Below are 19,727 nucleotides of genomic sequence, written 5' to 3'. Positions count from 1 at the left end.
GGGGTCAAATTGCTCCCATACATCACTGATTGGGTAAAAAATGTGTGCAGGCATTCTTTAAACCCTGTAACACAAGATGTGCATGTTTATGGATTCTTCTAATAAATATAATTCACATTTTTCAGAGACATCATAGTTGCTTTGGGGTCAACTAGACACATAATATGAGGCTTGACACTGGATATAATAGTGATTAATTTATTTATTATTAATAATTTATTCTCCAACAGGAATAGTGTAAGTGTAGCATTCAGGAGGTAAAAATCCATTTCACTGTCGTTGGAGGAATTGTTTAACAAAAACTTAAAAACCTTTAAAAGCAGACCTACTGTGAGAAAAGAGGTTGTTAATCGATGGTGTATGCTTTTGTTAAAGCCATCAGCTTGCAATATTTCACCTTTTTTTATAATCATGTTTAACAACAAAAGTTTTGTAAAATACAAAGCGTTCACAATGCTTCATGGGATGGTAGTTCTTTCTCTTTAGTAGATTTAGATTGTAGTTATTTCTCTTTTCTTTACAAGTAAAGTCTTGTACCTCTATCTTTTTGTCTGATTTTCAAATACTTGTTTGATTCAAATCAGTGAATCACATCATAGCTGGTTGGTTTGGTTCATGGCCTTGAACAAATAATTTAAAAAAAAAGGAAAAAAGAATGGAACAAAAACAAACTTCAAGAACTAAGGCTGGTAAAAAAGTGGGAAGACACTGTTGCAGTCTTTAATGGTTTGGCAGACAGTTCATGTTAATTCATGTTCATGCTAATGGTGCAGGTGTTTAGCCAGGTCTCTTTTCAAAGGCCTTGGGATTGATGCGAGACATTTAAACACCACCAAAATATTCACTTAGAAAATAAAACTTTTAATCTTTGACAGCTGAAAGACATCCATAATACAGAAGCAAAAAGTAATTATCTTAAACAGTACTCTGTTTTAACTTTAAAAAATTCAAGCATTTTAAGCTTTGTGCAGTAGCAACAAATTGTGACTAAGATTGTCTGCACATGTATGTCTAAATTCACAGAAGACAAGCCATGTGTTTTTTTGTTGTTGAAATTCCAGATACTTAATTTGTCCTTATCTAGTGTGTTTGCCGTCTAGCATCCTTTTCACCAAACTTGACAGCCTTTGATCATATCTTTAACAGTTTTCATAGTTTCAGCACTGTTGTCTTTAAGTGAAAGGCCCAACAGAACCGGTCGGTTGCCTGATTCCTGTGAGACAAAGGTTGTGACATTCTTGGCGTAGACGTGTGTAAGAGGCTGCAAAAGAGATGAAAAGCTCATGGTGAAACACAAAGATGATTTTATTGATGAAACATACTTTAAAACATACCTCATCTTTTCCCAGCAGTACTCTAGTTGTGAACATGGGTACACTGATGTCACCAGACCTTGTGTCAGGTGTTATCGACACAAGCGTACCAATTTTACCATACTGTGTCAGAACTATAAAAATGTAGTTGCTGAATTCCGTGCATACAACTTGAGTTGGTATTCCGTTTATTGATTTTTCCATTTGTCTTGATCGGATGACGGGTTGAGGAGCCATTATTTACTTAGTTAACGTTACACCTGAAAATAAATAAGTTTAGTTAGAAACATCCGGCCAAATAATAGTGACAAAACTCTCACAACTAAAAAAGTTAAAAAACGAGAAAGACATAGGATTGGTTATTTAAGTTTTAAGCAAATAGAAAAGAAGAAGCATGCTTCGATTACTCATTCATCTCTGTACAGGAGAAGCAGGAAGCTACAGCGACATTAGGCCGCATGATATCGCTGCCATCTAGCTTGTCAAAGGCGGTCAAACGACACAGGAAACACCGAGGCTTCAGAGTCTCAAGCGGAGCACTAGATATAACAACCGTGTGATGTCTGCAATAGCCGCGTGGTATTCAAAGATACAATGCAAACTGTTAAAACAAATAGCGCAGAAGTAACAAAGCTTTCTCACCGCTAGTTTAAAGTAGTAATTTATCCTCTTAGGTCGAATGTGAATCCGTTTGCTTACATCCCTCAGCGAAGACGGAAAAGTGGATGCGCTGCTTCTACGCAATGTCAAGGGAAGGGAAAGATGAGCTGTGGACTGTGGAGGAGATTGTCTGTTGAATTTATTTTGCGTGACAGTTTTGTCACTCTTGTATAACATTGTATATAATTACGATTTTGTAACATCAAATAGCAGGCTAGGTACTAATTTATTACTTGTATTATTATGACATCAAACATTATAAAAAAAATGATGTAGGCTATATACCGTGTAGCCTTTTAAAAAAAAGATAATTAATACACTTTATTCAGCAACGCAATAAATTTATCAAAAGTGTATAAAGATATTTGTAATGTTACAAAATATTTATATTACAAATAAATGCTTTTCTTTTGAACTTTCATTACACAGAATTAAACAGCACTTGTTTTCAACATGGATAATTATACAAAAAATGTTTCTTGAGCAGTATATCGGCATATTAGAATTATTTCTAAAGCATCATGAGACACTGAACTGATGTTGAAAATTGGGCTTTGCCATGAATAATTAACATCTGTTTTTATTGTATTTTTGATCGAACAAATGCAGTCATGGTGAGCATTAGAAACTTTCAAACATTTAAAAAAAAAATCTTACCGACCACACTTTATGTATGCCTAGCTAAAAAAATTAGTAGAAAACTAAATGTAGTCAACTAAATTTGCATTAGTTTTTGAAAAGGCACTGACAATTTTACCTTAGCTACACATAACTGAGTCTAATCATAAATCACATTCTTCAAATCAGTGATTCTTGAGAAATGGGACAACATTTTCTCTATTGAATGATTCTAGTTTTATAGTTAGATTTAGAGTAATGTTTACTTCAGTTTGTGTAATGGCTACATTTCATATGTCGCTTGGGTGCTTCGTAAACATTACACCACTGCTCATTTTGCCTATAGTTCAAACATGGCAATTCAAAGGAGTCATGCTTGTTTCAAGTCTAAATATTTCGATTACAAAGCTTTGATGAGTTTTTTTTTTTTTTTTTTTAATAGACAAACAGACAGATGCGTAAATCTATTTCACAATGTTCTGTATTGTCCTCTGGCTGCCTCGCCCCTGTCAGTGGATCTAGTGTGATTGTGTCATACTTTTGCTGAGTCTAGTCAATTTGACAGTGTGTGCCATGTTCACTGAGGCTGCTCTTTGTGTTCCAGACTGTAGCTACTCTGCCAGACTTATCCTGAAGCCTTTGAGCTTTACATCTGCCTGAAAGAAGTTGCCATCTTTGCACTTTCGTCACAAAGTTGACTAGAAGTGCCAAGGTGCTCTCTCTCTCTCTCTCTCTCTCTCTCTCTCTCTCTCTCTCTCTCTCTCTCTCTCTCTCTCTCTCTCTCTCTCTCTCTCTCTCTCTCTCTCTTGCAGACCATCTGGATAGAGCAGGTGAATGGAGGATTAGTTCTGTGAAATGTCATTTCAAATGTCACTAATTCACATCAACATACTTGCTTGTTTTAGAATGAAATCTACAATGCAGTGTCAGCCTGTCATGACTGTTGTGTTGTTCTTGTTGTTTTCAGTTTGTTTTTCATTCTATTTTCGGTCATTTATTGAAACCAGAACCTAGACTAAAGCCAGGTGTGCACTGTATGATTTTACGGTCATTTGTGATTGTTGTTTGTCAGACTGTATAAAATTATCCCAGTGAGATCTGCACGATAACCACAACATATCTTAAGCCCTATTCGGACGGGATTAGTTTAGGCCTAACATGTAGAGGTGGGGTAAAGTCATTATTACCAGAGCTTCTCAGTGATTTTAGCCACGTCCGAATGTGGCATCTCAATAATCATTACGGACAATGTCGGTAAAGATTCCAGTGACATTTACCTTCTCTCTCAGGTAAAATGACCTCAGGTAATGCTAATCCCGTGCGAATAGACCCGCTGTAAATATGTACGTAATTATGCAGTCATTTCCTGTTTAAAAGTAGTTTTCCGCAGTTTTTCAACTATGGAGCACAGACTGTAAAAAATATGGAGGCGCTTGAAAAAGCATAAAGTTCCGTTCTAGACGCTGGGACAAGTCTGTGGCAAAACTCAAGTGTTTTCCACATACCATTCAGATCAAAAAGAAGGTAGAAAGTACTTGTTAGAGGCATGAAACTTCTTTTAGCATGGGGTAAGTGCCTATTACCATTACCAACATGATCCAATCTGAATTTGATTAATACATTGTTCGACCGGACCTAACTATTTTATATGTGTTTGCGCACATGATATCAGGAAGCAATGTAATTCGCTCATGACAACAGTAAGGTGACGGCGGTGCGTAGATCGAGTTAACCCTCCCACTTCTGCGGGTTTTACTGAGATTTCTTATCCCGTGCGAATTGGACATCATTGTTACAAGAGGTCCTGTGGTAAAATTACATTACTCCATCTACCCTTGTAAAACTAATCCCGTCCGAATAGGGCTTTAGTGAGATTATCAAATCAAAGGTTGCAATTTAATACTAATAATAAAAAAAAAAAACTTTTTAGTCTGATGTGCTGCGTTTCAGAGTGAAGCGTAGTCTTGTAAGTTGTGTATATAGCTGTAAATACGTTTATTTTCATTTATGTGAATGATAATGTTCGTGTCTTTGCGTCATTCGCCCACAGTAGGCTACTCCCCAGCGACCAAAACTATAGGAGTGTGTTTAAATTGTATTATGTACGTCTTCCTCATACCTCTATGCCACCAGGGGACGTAACAGTAGCACCATGTTATAATCTGGTGTTTTCAGCATCTCAAAGCAACTTGGTTTACAGTAAATACTCTGATCTCTGCATGCTGCAGGGCTAGCATGCATTGGGGAATGCAACATGCGCTGGGGTTTACTTAATACATTACATATAATGCATAATTTGCAACATCACATAAACTTCTAAGTTTACAGCATTTCACCAATAATGGTAGTATTGTAATGTAAACTTAGATTATCAAATAGTTCTGTGTTACGGTCCTTAGGCCGTGTGTGTGTGTGCCTGCCCAGGTGTACTGCTGCTTCTATGTCTCCTGCAGGTCCTGTGTGCACACACCTGTCCCCAGTTGGCAATCAGCGGGAGATGGTACAAAAAGCAGAGAACGGGCAGACTGTTGGTGAAGTATGATTCCATGTGGAGAAGGTTTAATGATTAAAATGCAGAGAATGGGTATTGGTGGAAGACTTTACAACTGTGTTCTAGATTTTATAACTAATCGGACATTCCGTGTTAAAGTTGGAGATGTTATTTCAGAAGTATTTAATATATAAATTTAATATTATAAATGGTATTCCTCAAGGCAGTGCTATTAGCCCTATCCTGTTTAATATTATGAGAAATTATATTTTTATGAACGGTGGTAAAGACATTGGATCGTCACTATATGCAGATGATGGGGCTATATGGAAAAGGGGGGGAAATATTAAACACGTGACAAATAGTATACAGAATGCTATACTGAATATTGAAAGATGGTCGTATGAATGGGGATTTAAAATGTCAATTGAAAAGTCATGCTTCATGCTTTTTACTAGAAACAAAAGGGCAGATATGGTACAACTGAAATTATATGGTCAAAGCATGGAAAGGGTAACAAAGTTCAAATACTTGGGGTTATGGTTTGATGAGAAATGTATATGGAGGAATCATATTAATCAGATTGAAACTAAATGTAAAAAGATAATAAATCTAATGAGATCAATTACTGGATATGAAGCAGACAAACAATCACTTATGGATATTTATAGGGCATTAATACGGTCGTGTATAGATTATGGGTGTATGGTATATGGAGCAGCAGCTAAAAGTATTTTGGAAAAACTTGATAAAATTCAGTTCAGAGCCGTAAGAATCAGTACTGGTGCAGTTAAAACAACACCTACTAATGCGTTGCTGGTAGAAGCTGACGAATTACCTCTTTATTTAAGACGTTCAAAGTTATCATTAGCATATTGGGTAAAGCTAAAAGGATCTGGAGAGGAACAACCCACTGTAAAGGTGCTAAGTGATTGTTGGGAGTAAACACAACAAACAAAATGTAAAGGTTTTTGTTGGAATATTTCTACAGTAGCTGAGGAATATGGACTAAACAGGGTAGAGTATGGACCAAACACTGTATGGGGTAATGTTCCTCCATGGATATTCCTAGTGCCCAAGGTTGACTCTCATCTTATAGAACTGAAGAGAGCATGGGCTGAAAGGAATGCGGATAATATTGGATGTTTGGTTCATAATTGTGTGGAAATTAATTATTATAATTACATGACAATATTTACTGCACTGATGGATCTAAAGACCCAAGGAGTGAGCATGTAGGAGTAGGAGTATATATACCGGAGTTTAATGTAGTAATATGCAAAATAATTAACGATGGAGTATCTGTATTTACAGCTGAAATTATTGCTATAATCCAAGAATTTTTTTAATGGATAGAATAGGTGAGGCCGGAGAGAGTTGTAATTTGTTCAGACTCTGCTGCAGCTCTTAGTAGCTTAAACTCAAAAGAAACCTCTAGAGATGATTTATTGTTGGAAATATTTACAACACTGTTGAGAATACAAAGAGTTGGAACTGAAGAACATACAGTTTTGTTGGGTTCCTGCTCATAGTGGTGTAGAGGGAAATGAGAAGGCAGATGAGATTGCAAAGAGAGCATTGAATTTAAACCAGAATGAAATTATGAAAGTTCCAATCATTAATTAAAAAGGTAGTGAGGGATTTGTGACAGAAGAAGTGGGACTAAGATAACAAAGGAAGACACTATTATAATATACAAAAATCAATCACGGTGAAAACATATAAAGGTATATGTATTTATGTGTGTATGTGTTTAACAATTATTATTAATATAATAAAAATTTTTTTAGACCTGAAGTATGTAAAGCCCTGATATTACACACTCCTGTACAGTAGGTGGCGGTATGCACCTATACATGTTGGTTTGCGATCCGCCATTAAACTGAAAGAAGAAGAAGACTGTTGGTGAAGATCGTGGAGAGCAGACATACAGGTATATAGACAGGCGGCTTACCAGAGCTGGGTGACACTGTAGTGGTGTTCGTGGAGTCCCTGCAATAGCGTGTATCAAGTCTGAACCTCGTGCTGGGGTTTATTCTCTCGGTGGAGGGAGGGTCGTAAATACTATGGTATTATTTTCCCCTTTGTGGTTTACTTTCTGTTCTCCCGTGAGCTACCTTTTAAATTGTTGGTGTGTGATCTCATTATGTTACCCTAACTCGGCGCTTCCTCTTTGTTTTGGGAAGTTGTTTTCTGTTGTACCTTTTTGAGACTACCTTGGTTAATTAATATTGTAAATAAATGCCAGACCTGCTGATAAACCTGTCTCCTTTGTTCCTTCAATCTGAAATGGTATTATTATTGTCACCAACCTCCTCCTCCCCTGGACTTTCTACTGGAGGTTCGTAATAATATGGGGGCTCATCCGGGATCTGTTTTCCCAAACATTTCAGGTTGCATGGAAGAAAGCTGTAAGCATTTATCGTTTCTATTGGTGTTGAAAACTGTTTTCATTGACTGTTGCGTGTGGGTGTTTTGTTTTTATTGACTGTCGCGAGTGGGTTTTCACTATCCAGTCTTTCCATTCCCCAGCTAGTTAGAAGTGCATAGCCAGGCTGTTCTGCAGTCTTTCCATCGGGCACTTGGTTGTTATTTTTCCTGTATTATTTTCGGCCTGGCCGCTGAAGTTCCCCTTTAAAGTCGCCTCGAGCCCGGTAAGACCCAGAAGACAGCTTAGGCTAAGCTTTGGGTAGGCAGGTCCTGGGGAATGGTTATTCTTTTGAGGAATCTGGTGTGTGACTATTCTATTGTGTAACCTACGCAATCTTCTTGTTGCGTGTCTTCGTACACTTTTTGTTTGTTACGCTGTTGTTTGGTGTTAGGGCTTCCGTTTGTGTTAGCCAGGTAGCTATTGTGGTGAGGATGGCTTTGTTTAGTTTAGAAGAGTTTGTAGCAAACCCTACGCTAGAGCAGCTAGATGGATGTAAGAAAGCTGACCGTTTGCTATCGCTTAACATTATGGTTTTTCTGCATCTAGTTCTCTGGTTAAAGCAGAGTTGCGGGCAGCCTTGACTGCGGGTTAGTGCAGAGTGGTGTTTTGAGTTCGAAACAATACGATTCTGTGGTAGAGGAAGTGGCCACGCCACCCGATGTAGCAGATACACCTGGTGTGAAGCAGCTCACCCTGCCGAGGTATTATCCATTGTCCGTGGAGTCCCCTCCTACTTTTGGAAAGGACGCATGGCTGAAGGTTCGTTTGGCTCGGCTCCATTTGGAGAGGGAGGAGCACGAACGCGAACACCAGTTCAGGAGGGAGTTAGAGTTTAAAAAGCTAGAAGCTGAGTCAACCAGGGTGTTGGAGTTAAAGAAGTTGGAGGCTGAAACAACCATAAGAATGCGTGAGTTGGAGTTGCGGTCAGCGCAGTTTCCAGCCGCTGCTGCCCCTACAGTGTCACCAGGATCTAATGCTATTAATAACTTTGATGTAAGTAAACATTACATTTTTACATTTTACATTTATTCATTTAGCTGACGCTTTTATCCAAAGCGACTTACAATTGCTATATATGTCAGAGGTCGCACGCCTCTGGAGCAACTAGGGGTTAAGTGTCTTGCTCAGGGAAACATTGGTGTCTCACAGTGGGTTCGAACCCGGGTCTCTCACACCAAAGGCATGTGTCGTATCCATTGTGCCATCACCAAACATATTTCACTGGTCCCTGTATTCCGTGAAACCGACATTGAGAGCTGTTTCACTGCATTTGAGCGCATTGCTGCTACTCTGAGGTGGCCAAAAGATGTGTGGGCCATCCTGTTACAGTGTAAATTGTCAGGGAAAGCTCAGGAGGCCTGCTCATCATTGTTTGTGCAAGACAGCCTCTCCTATGAAAAAGTTAAGAGCACCATCATGCGGGTTTATGAGCTAGTGCCAGAGGCGTACAGGCAACGCTTCAGGGCTCTCAGAAAAGGGGTAGGCCAGACTTCCATTGATTTTGCCAGAGAACAAGGGATTTTGTTTGATCGGTTGTGTGCTGCATGTTAGGGGTTGAACAACTTCAGATTTTTTGAAGTCGACTGGTATGACATCAAAGTTGACGTCGACTAGTCGCTGACGTCATTCGTAAAAACACAAGAGATGGGACTGCTTTGCAACATGCCACAATTTGCAATTTTTTAGCAGACAATTGTACAGATGCTGACAGACAGCTTATGGGGCTGTTTACACCGGGACACTTCATGCGTTTTCTCAGATCAAAACTATTCCATTTACACCTGGTCACATAAATGTGTTTTCGCAAAACGGATATAAATCCGATCTTCAAACAACGTGCTATGTGAAGATTTAACAGAGTTCCCGTCACCGAAAGCAACAGATATGAGCTGCATTTTAGTGATCATCAGCTAAAATCAAAATCAAAGACCGCAATAAGAGAGAGTGGCAACAGCACTGGTAAGATCATTACTTTTAACGAAGATGATTGTCTGTTAAGCGTCTGCGACTTACTTTCACTTTGATTTGCGATAGTTTGCACGTTGGCTCGACGAATAGATGCTCGAGCTGCTCATTTGCGGTTATGCGTGTTGCCATAGCTTCGTCATATAATGAATATAACATGACATATAGCCTATAACACGCTCTCACACGTTTATTTTTTAGCATTGTTGGGAGGAGTCCAATTTACCAATGTGGTTTCTTTCAACAACCAGATGCATTTACACTTGTCCAGTTTCTCCTGGAATGCGGGCGGCCCGGATCTCCTGAAGCGGTTTGAGCAATCGGATTTAAATCCGTCTCGAATGCGTTTCGGAGGGCATTTACACCTGGTCTTTTGATGATCGGACAGCTATCAGACCACAGAAACACATGAAGTGGCCTGATCATCATTTAGGATGAAAAGAAAAAAAGCGAAGGAAAAAAAAGCTATAAATTAACATCTGCGCGTTAGTGATGCGCAGATCCAAGTAATACAAAATAATATTCCAATTAATTGCGGGTGAATTAGAGATAAACCATTAATATGTTTAAATAAACATATGAAAAAAATAATGTTTTAATGATTTTAATAAAGAGACTGAGCTCTAATTTCCCGGTAAAACAATGAGCGTGCGTCATGCTTTTACTTTCGTTTTCAACAATATCTAGTGTTAAGTTAGTAAGGTATTTCCACACACTTTATGTACCAATGCTGCTTTCTTGCTACAATGACCCTCTGGGCTCTTCATCTGTTGTCGTCTGCAACTCGGCCATGTTGTTAGTATCAAAATTAGCGCAATCATAGTGTCACATGTTCAACGCGACTAGTCGACGCAAGCTTAAAGCGTCACGGCATTGCATTAAGGTTAAGGTTAACTAGTCGACTTATCAACTAGTCGGTTCAACCCCTACTGCATGTAAAGCCGATGATTTCTCCTCAGTTCGCGAGTTGATGCTGTTGGGAGCGTTTAAGAACTGTGTGTCTGAAAAGATTGTTGTTTATCTCAACGAACAGAAAGTGACCATGCTGCAGCAGGCTGCCACACTTGTTGATGAGTCTGCTTTGACACACAAGAACACGTCTGTCAGACATTACTCGTCCTCTAATGATGATACTGTAAAGAAGCCTAGTAACACTCAGAGTATTGGTGTTAGCTCAGGGGCACAGGTGGACAAGCGTTGTTGTTTTTTTTGTCACAAACCTGATCATCTTATTGCAGATTGTGCTCTGTATAAACAAAAGCCCCAGTCTCTAGTGGCCAAACCACCCAAAGGAGTTGGGTTATTTAAGACTGTATCTCCCTGTGGTAGTCAGCTGGCTTTAAAAGAACCTGATGAATGCTTCAGGCCATTTATTTCAAAGGGACTGGTATCCCTCACAGGTAAACCTGAGGATCATCGTCCAGTCACAGTGCTGAGAGACACAGGTGGCTCAAGCTCATTCATCCTGGCTAGCGTACTACCATTGACCCCTCACTCTGCCTGTGATGTGAGCACTGTAGTTCGAGGTATCGGGATGAGCTTTGTACCTGCTCCTTTACATTCCATTCATATGCAGTCCAAGCTAGCATCTGTTTTTTCCCCTGTTGGTGTTCGGTTTCGTTTTCCTATTGATGGTGTAGACTTTATTATGGGAAATGACATTTCTGACGGAAAGGTTTATCCGGACCCAGAGGTGGTGGATACTCCTATCTCTGAAACTGAACCTGATGAGTTGGTTCAGAAGCACCCTGAAGTTTTTTCGGTCAGTGTATTGACTAGGGCGCATGCTCGTAAGCAGGCCCAAGGGGTGAATCTCTCGGATTCACTGTTCTCCTCTGTGTTTAGGGAGGACCAGTTGCCCTCTAGTGGAGAGGCAGAGAACGGTCTCGAGAAGGGTCCTGTAAATGTTGCCCCCTCTGTCACTGTTCCTGAGGGAACATTGCCGTTAACCCGCAAAGTTCTTATCGATGCTCAAAAGAGTGATCCCACCCTGGCTAAATGTTTTGCTGCAGCTGGGTGTGATGCTAGTGGGTGGTGATTGAGGATGGGGTGTTGATGCGTAAGTGGGTTCCTCGTGGTGGGACGGCAGATGATCTGACTGGGGGTTGTGACATTGTTTACCAGGTTGTAGTTCCGGTGGGATGGCGCCAGTACGTGCTATTGCAAAACTTGCAGTACATACCAAATCATTGGTAAACCAAACCAGGTCGTGCCTTCTGCCCCGCTGCATCAAGTTCCTGCGGTTGGTAAACCATTCGAGCATGTTATTGTGGATTGTGTTGGTCTCCTGCCTAGGACTAAGTCAGGGAACCGTTTTTTGTTAACTGTGATGTGCGTGTCCACCCGTTTTCCTGAGGCTGTGTCATTAAGGAGGATCCCCACCCCCACCATCACGAAAGCTCTAATTAAATTCTTTACTACTTTTGGCCTGCCAAAAGTTGTAAAAACCGACCAAGTTACCAATTTCCTGTCCAAGACTTTCCGTCAGACATTGCAAGTGCTGGGAATTTCACATTCCGAGTGCTAGTGCTTATCACCCTGAGTCACAAGGTGCGCTTGAACGTTGGCACCAGACGCTTAAGTCCACGGTAAAGAAATTCTGCTATGACACAGGAAGAGACTGGGATGAAGGTGTGCCGTACGTGGTCTCTGCTGTTTACAATGCAAAGCAAGAGTCTCTGGGGTTCAGTCCGGCTGAACTCGTGTTTGGTCATAGCGTGCGAGGACCACTTAAAGTGTTGGAGGAGCAGTTGGTGTCTGACTTCTTGCCGAAGGTTAATGTATTGGATTTTGTGTCCCAGAACAGGGGGCGGTTGCACCGTGCCACCTCCCTGGCAAAGAGGGCTCTGGCTCTGTCACAAGAAGGCATGAAGCAGCGGTTCGACAGAAAAACGGCGCTGCCCTCACTGCCCATTTTTCAGGACCCTATGTGGTGGACAGCAAAGTGTCGGAGACTGATTACATCATTCACACACCTGACCGTGGGAGAAATAAACACCTGTGTCACGTTAATATGTTGAAGCCCTATCATTCCAGAGAAGCGGCTCAGGAGAAGCAGGAAGAAACTCCGGAGACTGCTGCTCCAGGCAACCCCTCTGCTTCCTTGGTTTGTAACGGGGCTGAACCTGACGATGGTTTAAGAGGGCTCGGTGAAGGTCACCAGGGTGGTAGGTTGCTCAAATCGGAGCTCTTGTCTGACCTAAAGGCACATTTGTCATACCTCTCCCCAGATCAGCGTGATGATTTAATGATGTTAATAACTTCTCATCTCTCTCTGTTTAGCGGTGTGCCGTCCCAGACCACTGTACTGCGCCACGATATCGACATTGGGACCGCTGCCCCCATAAAGCAGCATGCATATCGTTGTCCGCTGGCTAAGAGAGAGATGATGAAAGAGGAAGTCAACTATTTAGTACGAAATGGGTTAGCCAGGCCCAGCTGTAGCCCGTGGAGTTCCCCATTTTTACTTACTCCTCAGTCGAACGATACGTTTCTGCACAGACTTTCGTAAGGTAAACGCAGTGACAGTCCCAGACTCGTTCCCTTTGCCCAGGATGGAGGACTGCATTGATGGTATTGGTCCCGCGGAGTACATCACTAAGTTAGACCTGCTGAAGGGGTACTGGGAGGTGCCATTAACCCCTTGTGCATCTGATATCTCTGCGTTTGTTACCCCAGATCACTTCATGCAGTACACGGTTATGGCCTTCGAGATGAGAAATGCGCCTGCCACACTCCAGTACATAATGCATATAGTATTAGGGACTCTCCCAAACTGCAATGTCTACCTAGATGATGTGGCAGTGTATGCAGACAACTGGACTAGTCACATGTCGATTTTGGCCAAGGTTTTTCAGAGGTAAGCGGCAGCATCACGGACACTGAACTTAGCTAAGTGCGAGTTTGGAAAGGCCACTGAGATGTACTTGGGTAAGTAGGTAGGCCATGGCCAGGTCTGTCCTGTTGACGCCAAGGTTACGGCGGTGTTAGCCTATCCAGCCCCCACGACCAGACATGAGCTTCGTCGTTTCCTTGGTATGGCTGGATATTACAGGTGTTTCTGCAAAAACTTCTCGGTAGTCGTCGCCCCCCAACTAGTTTGTGTAGTCCCACTACCCCGTTTGTGTGGACGGACGAGTGTCAACATGCTTTTGAAGCAGTGAAATCTCTCCTCTAATATGCCCCTGTCCTGGCCACGCCAAACCTCTCTCTACCCTTTAAGCTCGAGGTTGACGCGAGTGCCACAGGCGCTGGTGCTGTGCTGATGCAGGATGGAGAAGGAGATATGTGTCATCCGGTTAGCTACTGTGATAATGTGATGGCTGTAACCACTAGTACTTACGGTAGTACTGTTTGGTAGGGTGAGTACGGTAGTTTCCAGTCCCATGTCCCCTTTATGAATGGAGTAGGGTTAGTTCAGTTGTAATTGCGGCGCGCACGCTGAATAGACAACGGCAGATTAGGTTGCCGCGATTTTATTTCTTCAAGGTAAATCAAACTTTCATTGGTTATGTTTGATGTATTTGTTTTTAAATGTGTAATATTTTGTATAATCATATGTATCAAAATATTTTGTGCAGACTTTAAGGGTTTGTGCCTAGATTGCAAAATAGTTGTAAGCTGTGGCAAGGTACGACAACGCCAGATAGGTGGCAGCGATTTTCTTTCTTTTGAGGTAAATCAAACTTTCATCGGCTATGTTTGATATAATTCTCACACATTGAAAACAATTACGTGTATCAAAATATCTGGTGCAGGTTGTATTGATGGTTTGTGCCTGGTTTGGAAAACAGTTGTTGTAAGCTGTTGCCAGGTACGTGATATATATTTGAGGTGTATGTTTGTTTTAACTAATGCGTGTTGTTTGTGAATATTATAGCACAAATAATAAGGGTGTTTTTCTGGCTCTGTTTTAGGAGCTGACTTTGGTCACTGTAAAGCTGGCCTTTGTCACTGTTTTGAATTATTATTTAAGATTGAGTCACATTATTAAACGTCTTCACCACTGATACCCTTAGGTGCATGACCCCTTACAATCAACTTGCTATCCTCTAAAGCCTATTTATGTGATTTTTTTGGTGTGATTTTCTGAGTTATCAATAAATTGAATTGAAAAGACAATTGGGTTGGAAAATCTTAATGCGCACCATTGATAGGCTTTACACTACTTCTCTGTCAAGTTTAAAAAACATCAGCTGAACTACTCCACCATAGAGAAAGAGTCCCTCGCATTGCTGCTTGCTTTGCAGCATTTTGAAGTCTATGTTGGTTATAACCCCTTTCCAGTTGTTGTATTCACAGATCATAACCCTCTGGTTTTCCTGTTCCAAATGTATAACCACAATCAATGCCTGATGAGGTGGGCTCTGTTGGTGCAGGGTTGCAACCTGGAGATCCGTCATAAGAAGGGAGCTGACAACATGATAGCCGAAGCATTGTCTCGCGGGTGTTTTGTCTCAAGTGGTAGTGAATTGTAACCTTTAACTTAGGGGGCTTTTACACTGGGTTTGTTTGCTGCGGCCCGAGCCCGGGCGCGATTGTTCCCGGCGCCCCCGCAGCGTTGGTCTGGTTTCACACTCAACTTGATTCTATCGAACTCTCGTGCGTTTGCATGCATCTTACGTCATTGCAAACGTGCATGACGCGGGTCAATATATTGTGTTTTTTATTAATTTGGTGCTATTATGCATAGCTGAGTAAACAACGCAGGTTAAAGTAACACCAGGTAACTTTTGCTCTCGGGGTCCCCCTACAGTTGGGAAACAGTATTGTCCTCTACTACTGTCGTAAACTCTATCATCGTGCATTTGTTGACAACCATGATAGCCCTGAACACTGTAGGAGGAGGTCACATGCAGGTGTTCTGCTTGCGTCGCGTGTGAAATGTCTTCATCCCAGGTACAGTGGCATATATTTCTGCATGTCATATGAATATAATTTCATTGGTTTTATTTTTTTTCTAACGACAAATGATCGCGATGATCACGTTTACAAGCCAGTTTCATTATTGTAGCCTAGTCTATTGGTTACCCTTTTACTGAATCTATATGATACTTCAATGCAATGTTTGAGTGGTAGATAATAACCATATATCGTCAATATTATAATATCAAGCTACCATAAATACATCTGCAAATTTTACAAATCGATTTGCATTATAGCTTGAGGCAAGACAAATAATCATTACCTGATTCATGAAGATAAACGGAGGACAAGATAGCTTCCGTAACATAGTCAGGCAGGCAAAAAACACCCCAGACTACGGGGTGTCATTGGTTGTTGCGTTAAATGTTACCCAGATACAACAGTGCTATTTTCTGATTGGCTAACAACACCAGACGAACAAGACCAGAGGAGATGCGCTTGAATTCATGCCTGTTCCACAGTGAGAGCGGCGCGGCCAGAGGTTTGGGCGCTGCGGCATAGTAAATATATTACAAATAGTTTTTTAGCGTGAGAAATACAATGTGTGGCGGGAGAGCGTGACAAAAGACCGAAATGAGTGACTGTCACGCTCAATGCGTGACACTTGACAGCCCTGCGATTTTAAGGAAGTGGGGGTGGTGGTGGAAGTGACGTATATGCCGTAAAGCAGTCGAGTTTTGTAGTTCTCTTTGTTTGCCGGTTACTACCCGAAACACGAAGTTTAAAAGTACGATTAAAAACGCTACAGACACCGTCAGGCTATTGCAGACATGTCATTCAACCTATTGTAAGTCAATGTACCATCACAAGAGACTTGGAAATATATTATGAAGGTTGAAAAGTTACCTGGTGTTACTTTAACGGTGTGTGTGTGTGTGTGTCGCATAAGATGTCTTTCCGCTGGTTGCAACTGGACTCTTTTGAGGAGACAGTGGATTTCCATTAATTTGTTGCCCTGATTGCACGCACTATGCGCGGATACACTGCAGACTCACTCTTACTTGTATCCAGGGTAAATCTTCATCCCTTACGTGTGTTTTATTTAACTTAATACATCATAATCGGCTAAAACGCATGCGCAGGATACTTTACTTCCTGAACAAGTGCGCACCCGAGTCCGTGTTGCTTTCACATACACGCGAACCGCAGCGCGGTTCGGGAGCAACCGAACTCAGACCACCTCCTCCAGGTAGTCTCGGGTTAGGTACCCCAGTGCGCACCCGGGTCCCATGACAGTGTTCACATTAGCGCTATTTCATGGGAACCGTGCCCCGTTCCGAACTAAACTGCCAGTGTGAAAGCCCCCTTAGTCAAACCCCTAGTTTGATTATATGGGGGGAGTGTTACGGCCAGTGTGTGTCTGCCCAGGTGTACTGCTGCTTCTCTGTCTTCTGCAGGTCATGTGTGCACACCTGTCTCCAGCTGGCAATTAGCTAGTGTGCACACCTATTTAAATTAAAAATTAAATAAAAATTAAATTAAAACACCTGTCTCCAGTTGGTAATCAGCGGGAGCTGGTACAAAGAGCAGAGAACGGGCAGACTGTTGGTGAAGAGCGTGGCGGCTTACCAGAGCTGGGTGACACTATAGTGGCATTCATGGAGTCCCTGGAATAGCGTGTATCAAGTCTGAACCTCGTGCTGGGGTTTATTCTCTCGGTGGAGGGAGGGTGGTAAATACTATGGTATTATTTTCCCCTTTGTGGTTTACTTTCTGTTCTCCCGTGAGCTACCTTTTAAATTGTTGGTGTGTGATCTCATCTGTTACCCTAACTGGGCGATTCCTCGTTGTTTTCTGTTGTACCTTTTTGAGACTACCTTTGTTAATTAATATTGTAAATAAACACCACACTTGCTGATAAACCTGTCTCCTTTGTTCCTTCAACCTGAAATGGCATTATTATTGTCACCAACCTCCTCCTCCCCTGGACTTTCCACTGGAGGTTCGTAACATTCTAGAATGAACTCTGAATGGTGCTGGCTGATAGGTCTTTAACTTATTAGAAATCATGTCGTATACATAGCACAAGCTGATTGGTTGCCGTTTAATCAGTGGCAAATTAGCTTCCTGCTCAAACATTCAAATACTTGGCATTGTTTGCTGTTACTGTCTGCAGCGCACTTTCAGAAACTACCTCCCCAGCGCCACCTGTATAGATCTGCTACGGGGGTTAATTCCTGTATGTTAGTCTCGGTACTTGCTCTGCAGTAGCAGATCTATTCGGCCAAGACCAAATAAATTTACATAGCCATATCCATTACCATGTCAATCTCTATTACCATACCAATCTCACAAGAGTTGTCATGACAGAATTATTATAATCACATATTCATTTTACAGTACAATTGTTATTTACAACAGCAATATATTGCCATTTTATAAATGGTCAAAACATTTAATTATAAAGCTATAATTTACAGCCTCATTAATTTTATATGGTTCCTAAAACACCAGTATAAATGTAATTTGAACTGATACACAATCACAACTAAAAAGATGTTTGAGTCCACTTTAAATTCCAACCACAAAGTTAAAATAAAACACTAAAAAAAGATTACACATTTTATCGGTTTAGACCATCAGTTGTTCTGTCATAATATCACAAAATGTCTTGTGAGATGATGGGTTCATGATCTTTTGCCATCATGTAAAGTGAAACTTGTTTGCCAAAACAAATCTCAAATGTGCCATTTTCCTCTAAGGCAGCATAATCACTCTCAGCTATAGCATTAGGTAAAATGGGCATGCATGTTATAAACATGCTGTGAAGTGATTTGCTGTTCAAAGTGCTATAAAGAGGCACCAATCAGAAGCTTTATGGGTTTTGTGCTCCAGAGGCTGAGGAAGGAGCAAACGAAATGCCTATCATGGTCGATAAAAGGAAGGAACAAGCACATTCATTGTTCATGAACACCTCCCACAGAAGAGGACTATCATTTTAATATCTCTTTTATGTTCTGCTGGAAATATGCATGTCGTTTGGGTTCTTTCTGTTCTCGCAGCAGGAAGATAAGTCTGATTGGCTGGTGGGATTTAATTAGAGGTACATTTTATCCTTGTGTAAGCCTCACATTTTGCCACATACCTACACTCTTTTGTTCAGACTCCCTTTCATTGAAGTTCTGAATAAGAACAGGATTATACAGACATGATGGACATCCAATTTTCAGGTTGGTAGATGTGACTTAAAACGTGATAATTAAGATTTTTGTTTCATTTATGTTGTGAGTAATAATTTACATTGATTTGTTAGAATTGAGACATGGGAAACATTAAACACCAAATGTTGTCTGTACTCCCTACAGTTATTGAATTTAAAGGATAACTAAACCAATTTTTTTTAGTTAATGATCTGTAAGAATGGGGCTTTATTAGTACTGTTCATTGATTCGAGTAACTTTTTTGACATTTGTGTATAAAGTGTTTTAATTCTACAATATATGGTGTAAAAACGTTTGAGTGCTGCCCTCTTCAGGTTGAACGGTGGCTAATGCAGTTGAATTTTCCTACTGGATGTTTGGGGTGGTTCGAGACACAGCGGTTGATGGTGACATAGGCAAGTTCCATACAGACAGATGCGTCTCAGGTGCACGCCCCCCTCTGCTGGGCTCTGCCCAATTTTCCCGCATTTTTCAAATATTGCCAGTGGGTGGAGTCAGGCTCTGACCAGGGGTTTAGTTACCCTTTAAAGGAATAGTTCAGCCGAAAATTTAAATTACATGATGTTGCTGGATACAACTTTTTGGTGAGTAAAATAATGACTGATTTTTTATTTATTTTTGATTGAAACATCCCTTTCATTGAATCAAAGAAAACTGATGTAGATAAAGAAGCTGCATCTGGATGTATGTTTTGGACATCTTGATATGTCTTTCATATGTGTGGAGTGCAGCTTCCTGTCAGAATGTGTGTTGTCAGATTCAAAGAGTCTGAGTTAAGGCTCGAGGCGCAGCACAGACCCACATATCCCTGAAAGAGTGCACTCACCAGGGGTTAATGAGAGCTGCCATGGGTCGGTTACCTCACAGAATACTTTCTGCTCCATTGATATGACAACCCACCCCTGGCAACAGTCATCTGTGTCTATCCTGCACACCCACAGACACGCATACAACACAGTTGCGGGATGGGGAATTTACATGGAAAAGCCAACACATTCACAATCAATTTTACTTTGTGATTAATTGTTTTATTTATTTTGAGTTAAACATAAGGGTAAAAAAATATAGGGTTGGACTCAAGCTGCAAACTCCCTGTCTCTCTCTTGAAACCAACACGGAAGTGAATTAAACTGCGACTGGCCGCTTGAGGCGGGCAGCAAAAG

The 19,727-nt window shown here is 41.1% G+C and overlaps 1 protein-coding gene across 1 annotated transcript; it reads right to left on the bottom strand.

Annotated features, from left to right (window-relative positions):
* Positions 1 to 840: 840 nt before the first annotated feature.
* On the bottom strand, positions 841 to 2,102 carry psmg3 (proteasome (prosome, macropain) assembly chaperone 3). The gene is made up of 3 exons (XM_077213348.1): positions 1,956 to 2,102; positions 1,335 to 1,573; positions 841 to 1,261 (listed from the first exon to the last, which is right to left on the bottom strand). The coding sequence occupies exons 2-3, from the start codon at positions 1,548 to 1,550 to the stop codon at positions 1,109 to 1,111; spliced, it is 369 nt and encodes a 122-aa protein (XP_077069463.1). The 5' UTR covers positions 1,551 to 1,573; positions 1,956 to 2,102; the 3' UTR covers positions 841 to 1,108.
* Between the last annotated feature and the right edge of the window lie 17,625 nt (positions 2,103 to 19,727).

Source organism: Siphateles boraxobius, unplaced genomic scaffold, assembly GCF_051911475.1.
Source record: "Siphateles boraxobius isolate OS27281-9 unplaced genomic scaffold, OSU_SipBor_1 66, whole genome shotgun sequence".
NCBI lineage: Eukaryota > Metazoa > Chordata > Actinopteri > Cypriniformes > Leuciscidae > Siphateles > Siphateles boraxobius.
Note: the sequence above shows the minus strand (reverse complement) of the source record. Positions and strands in the feature narration are given on the sequence as shown.

Excerpts from the sequence above, each read along its gene's own strand:
- psmg3 (XM_077213348.1), bottom strand. The coding sequence starts at position 1,550 with ATGGCTCCTCAACCCGTCATCCGATCAAGACAAATGGAAAAATCAATA. Across the intron at positions 1,262-1,334 it reads TACTGCTGGGAAAAGATGAG|CCTCTTACACACGTCTACGC; the intron begins GTATGTTTTAAA and ends TCTCTTTTGCAG.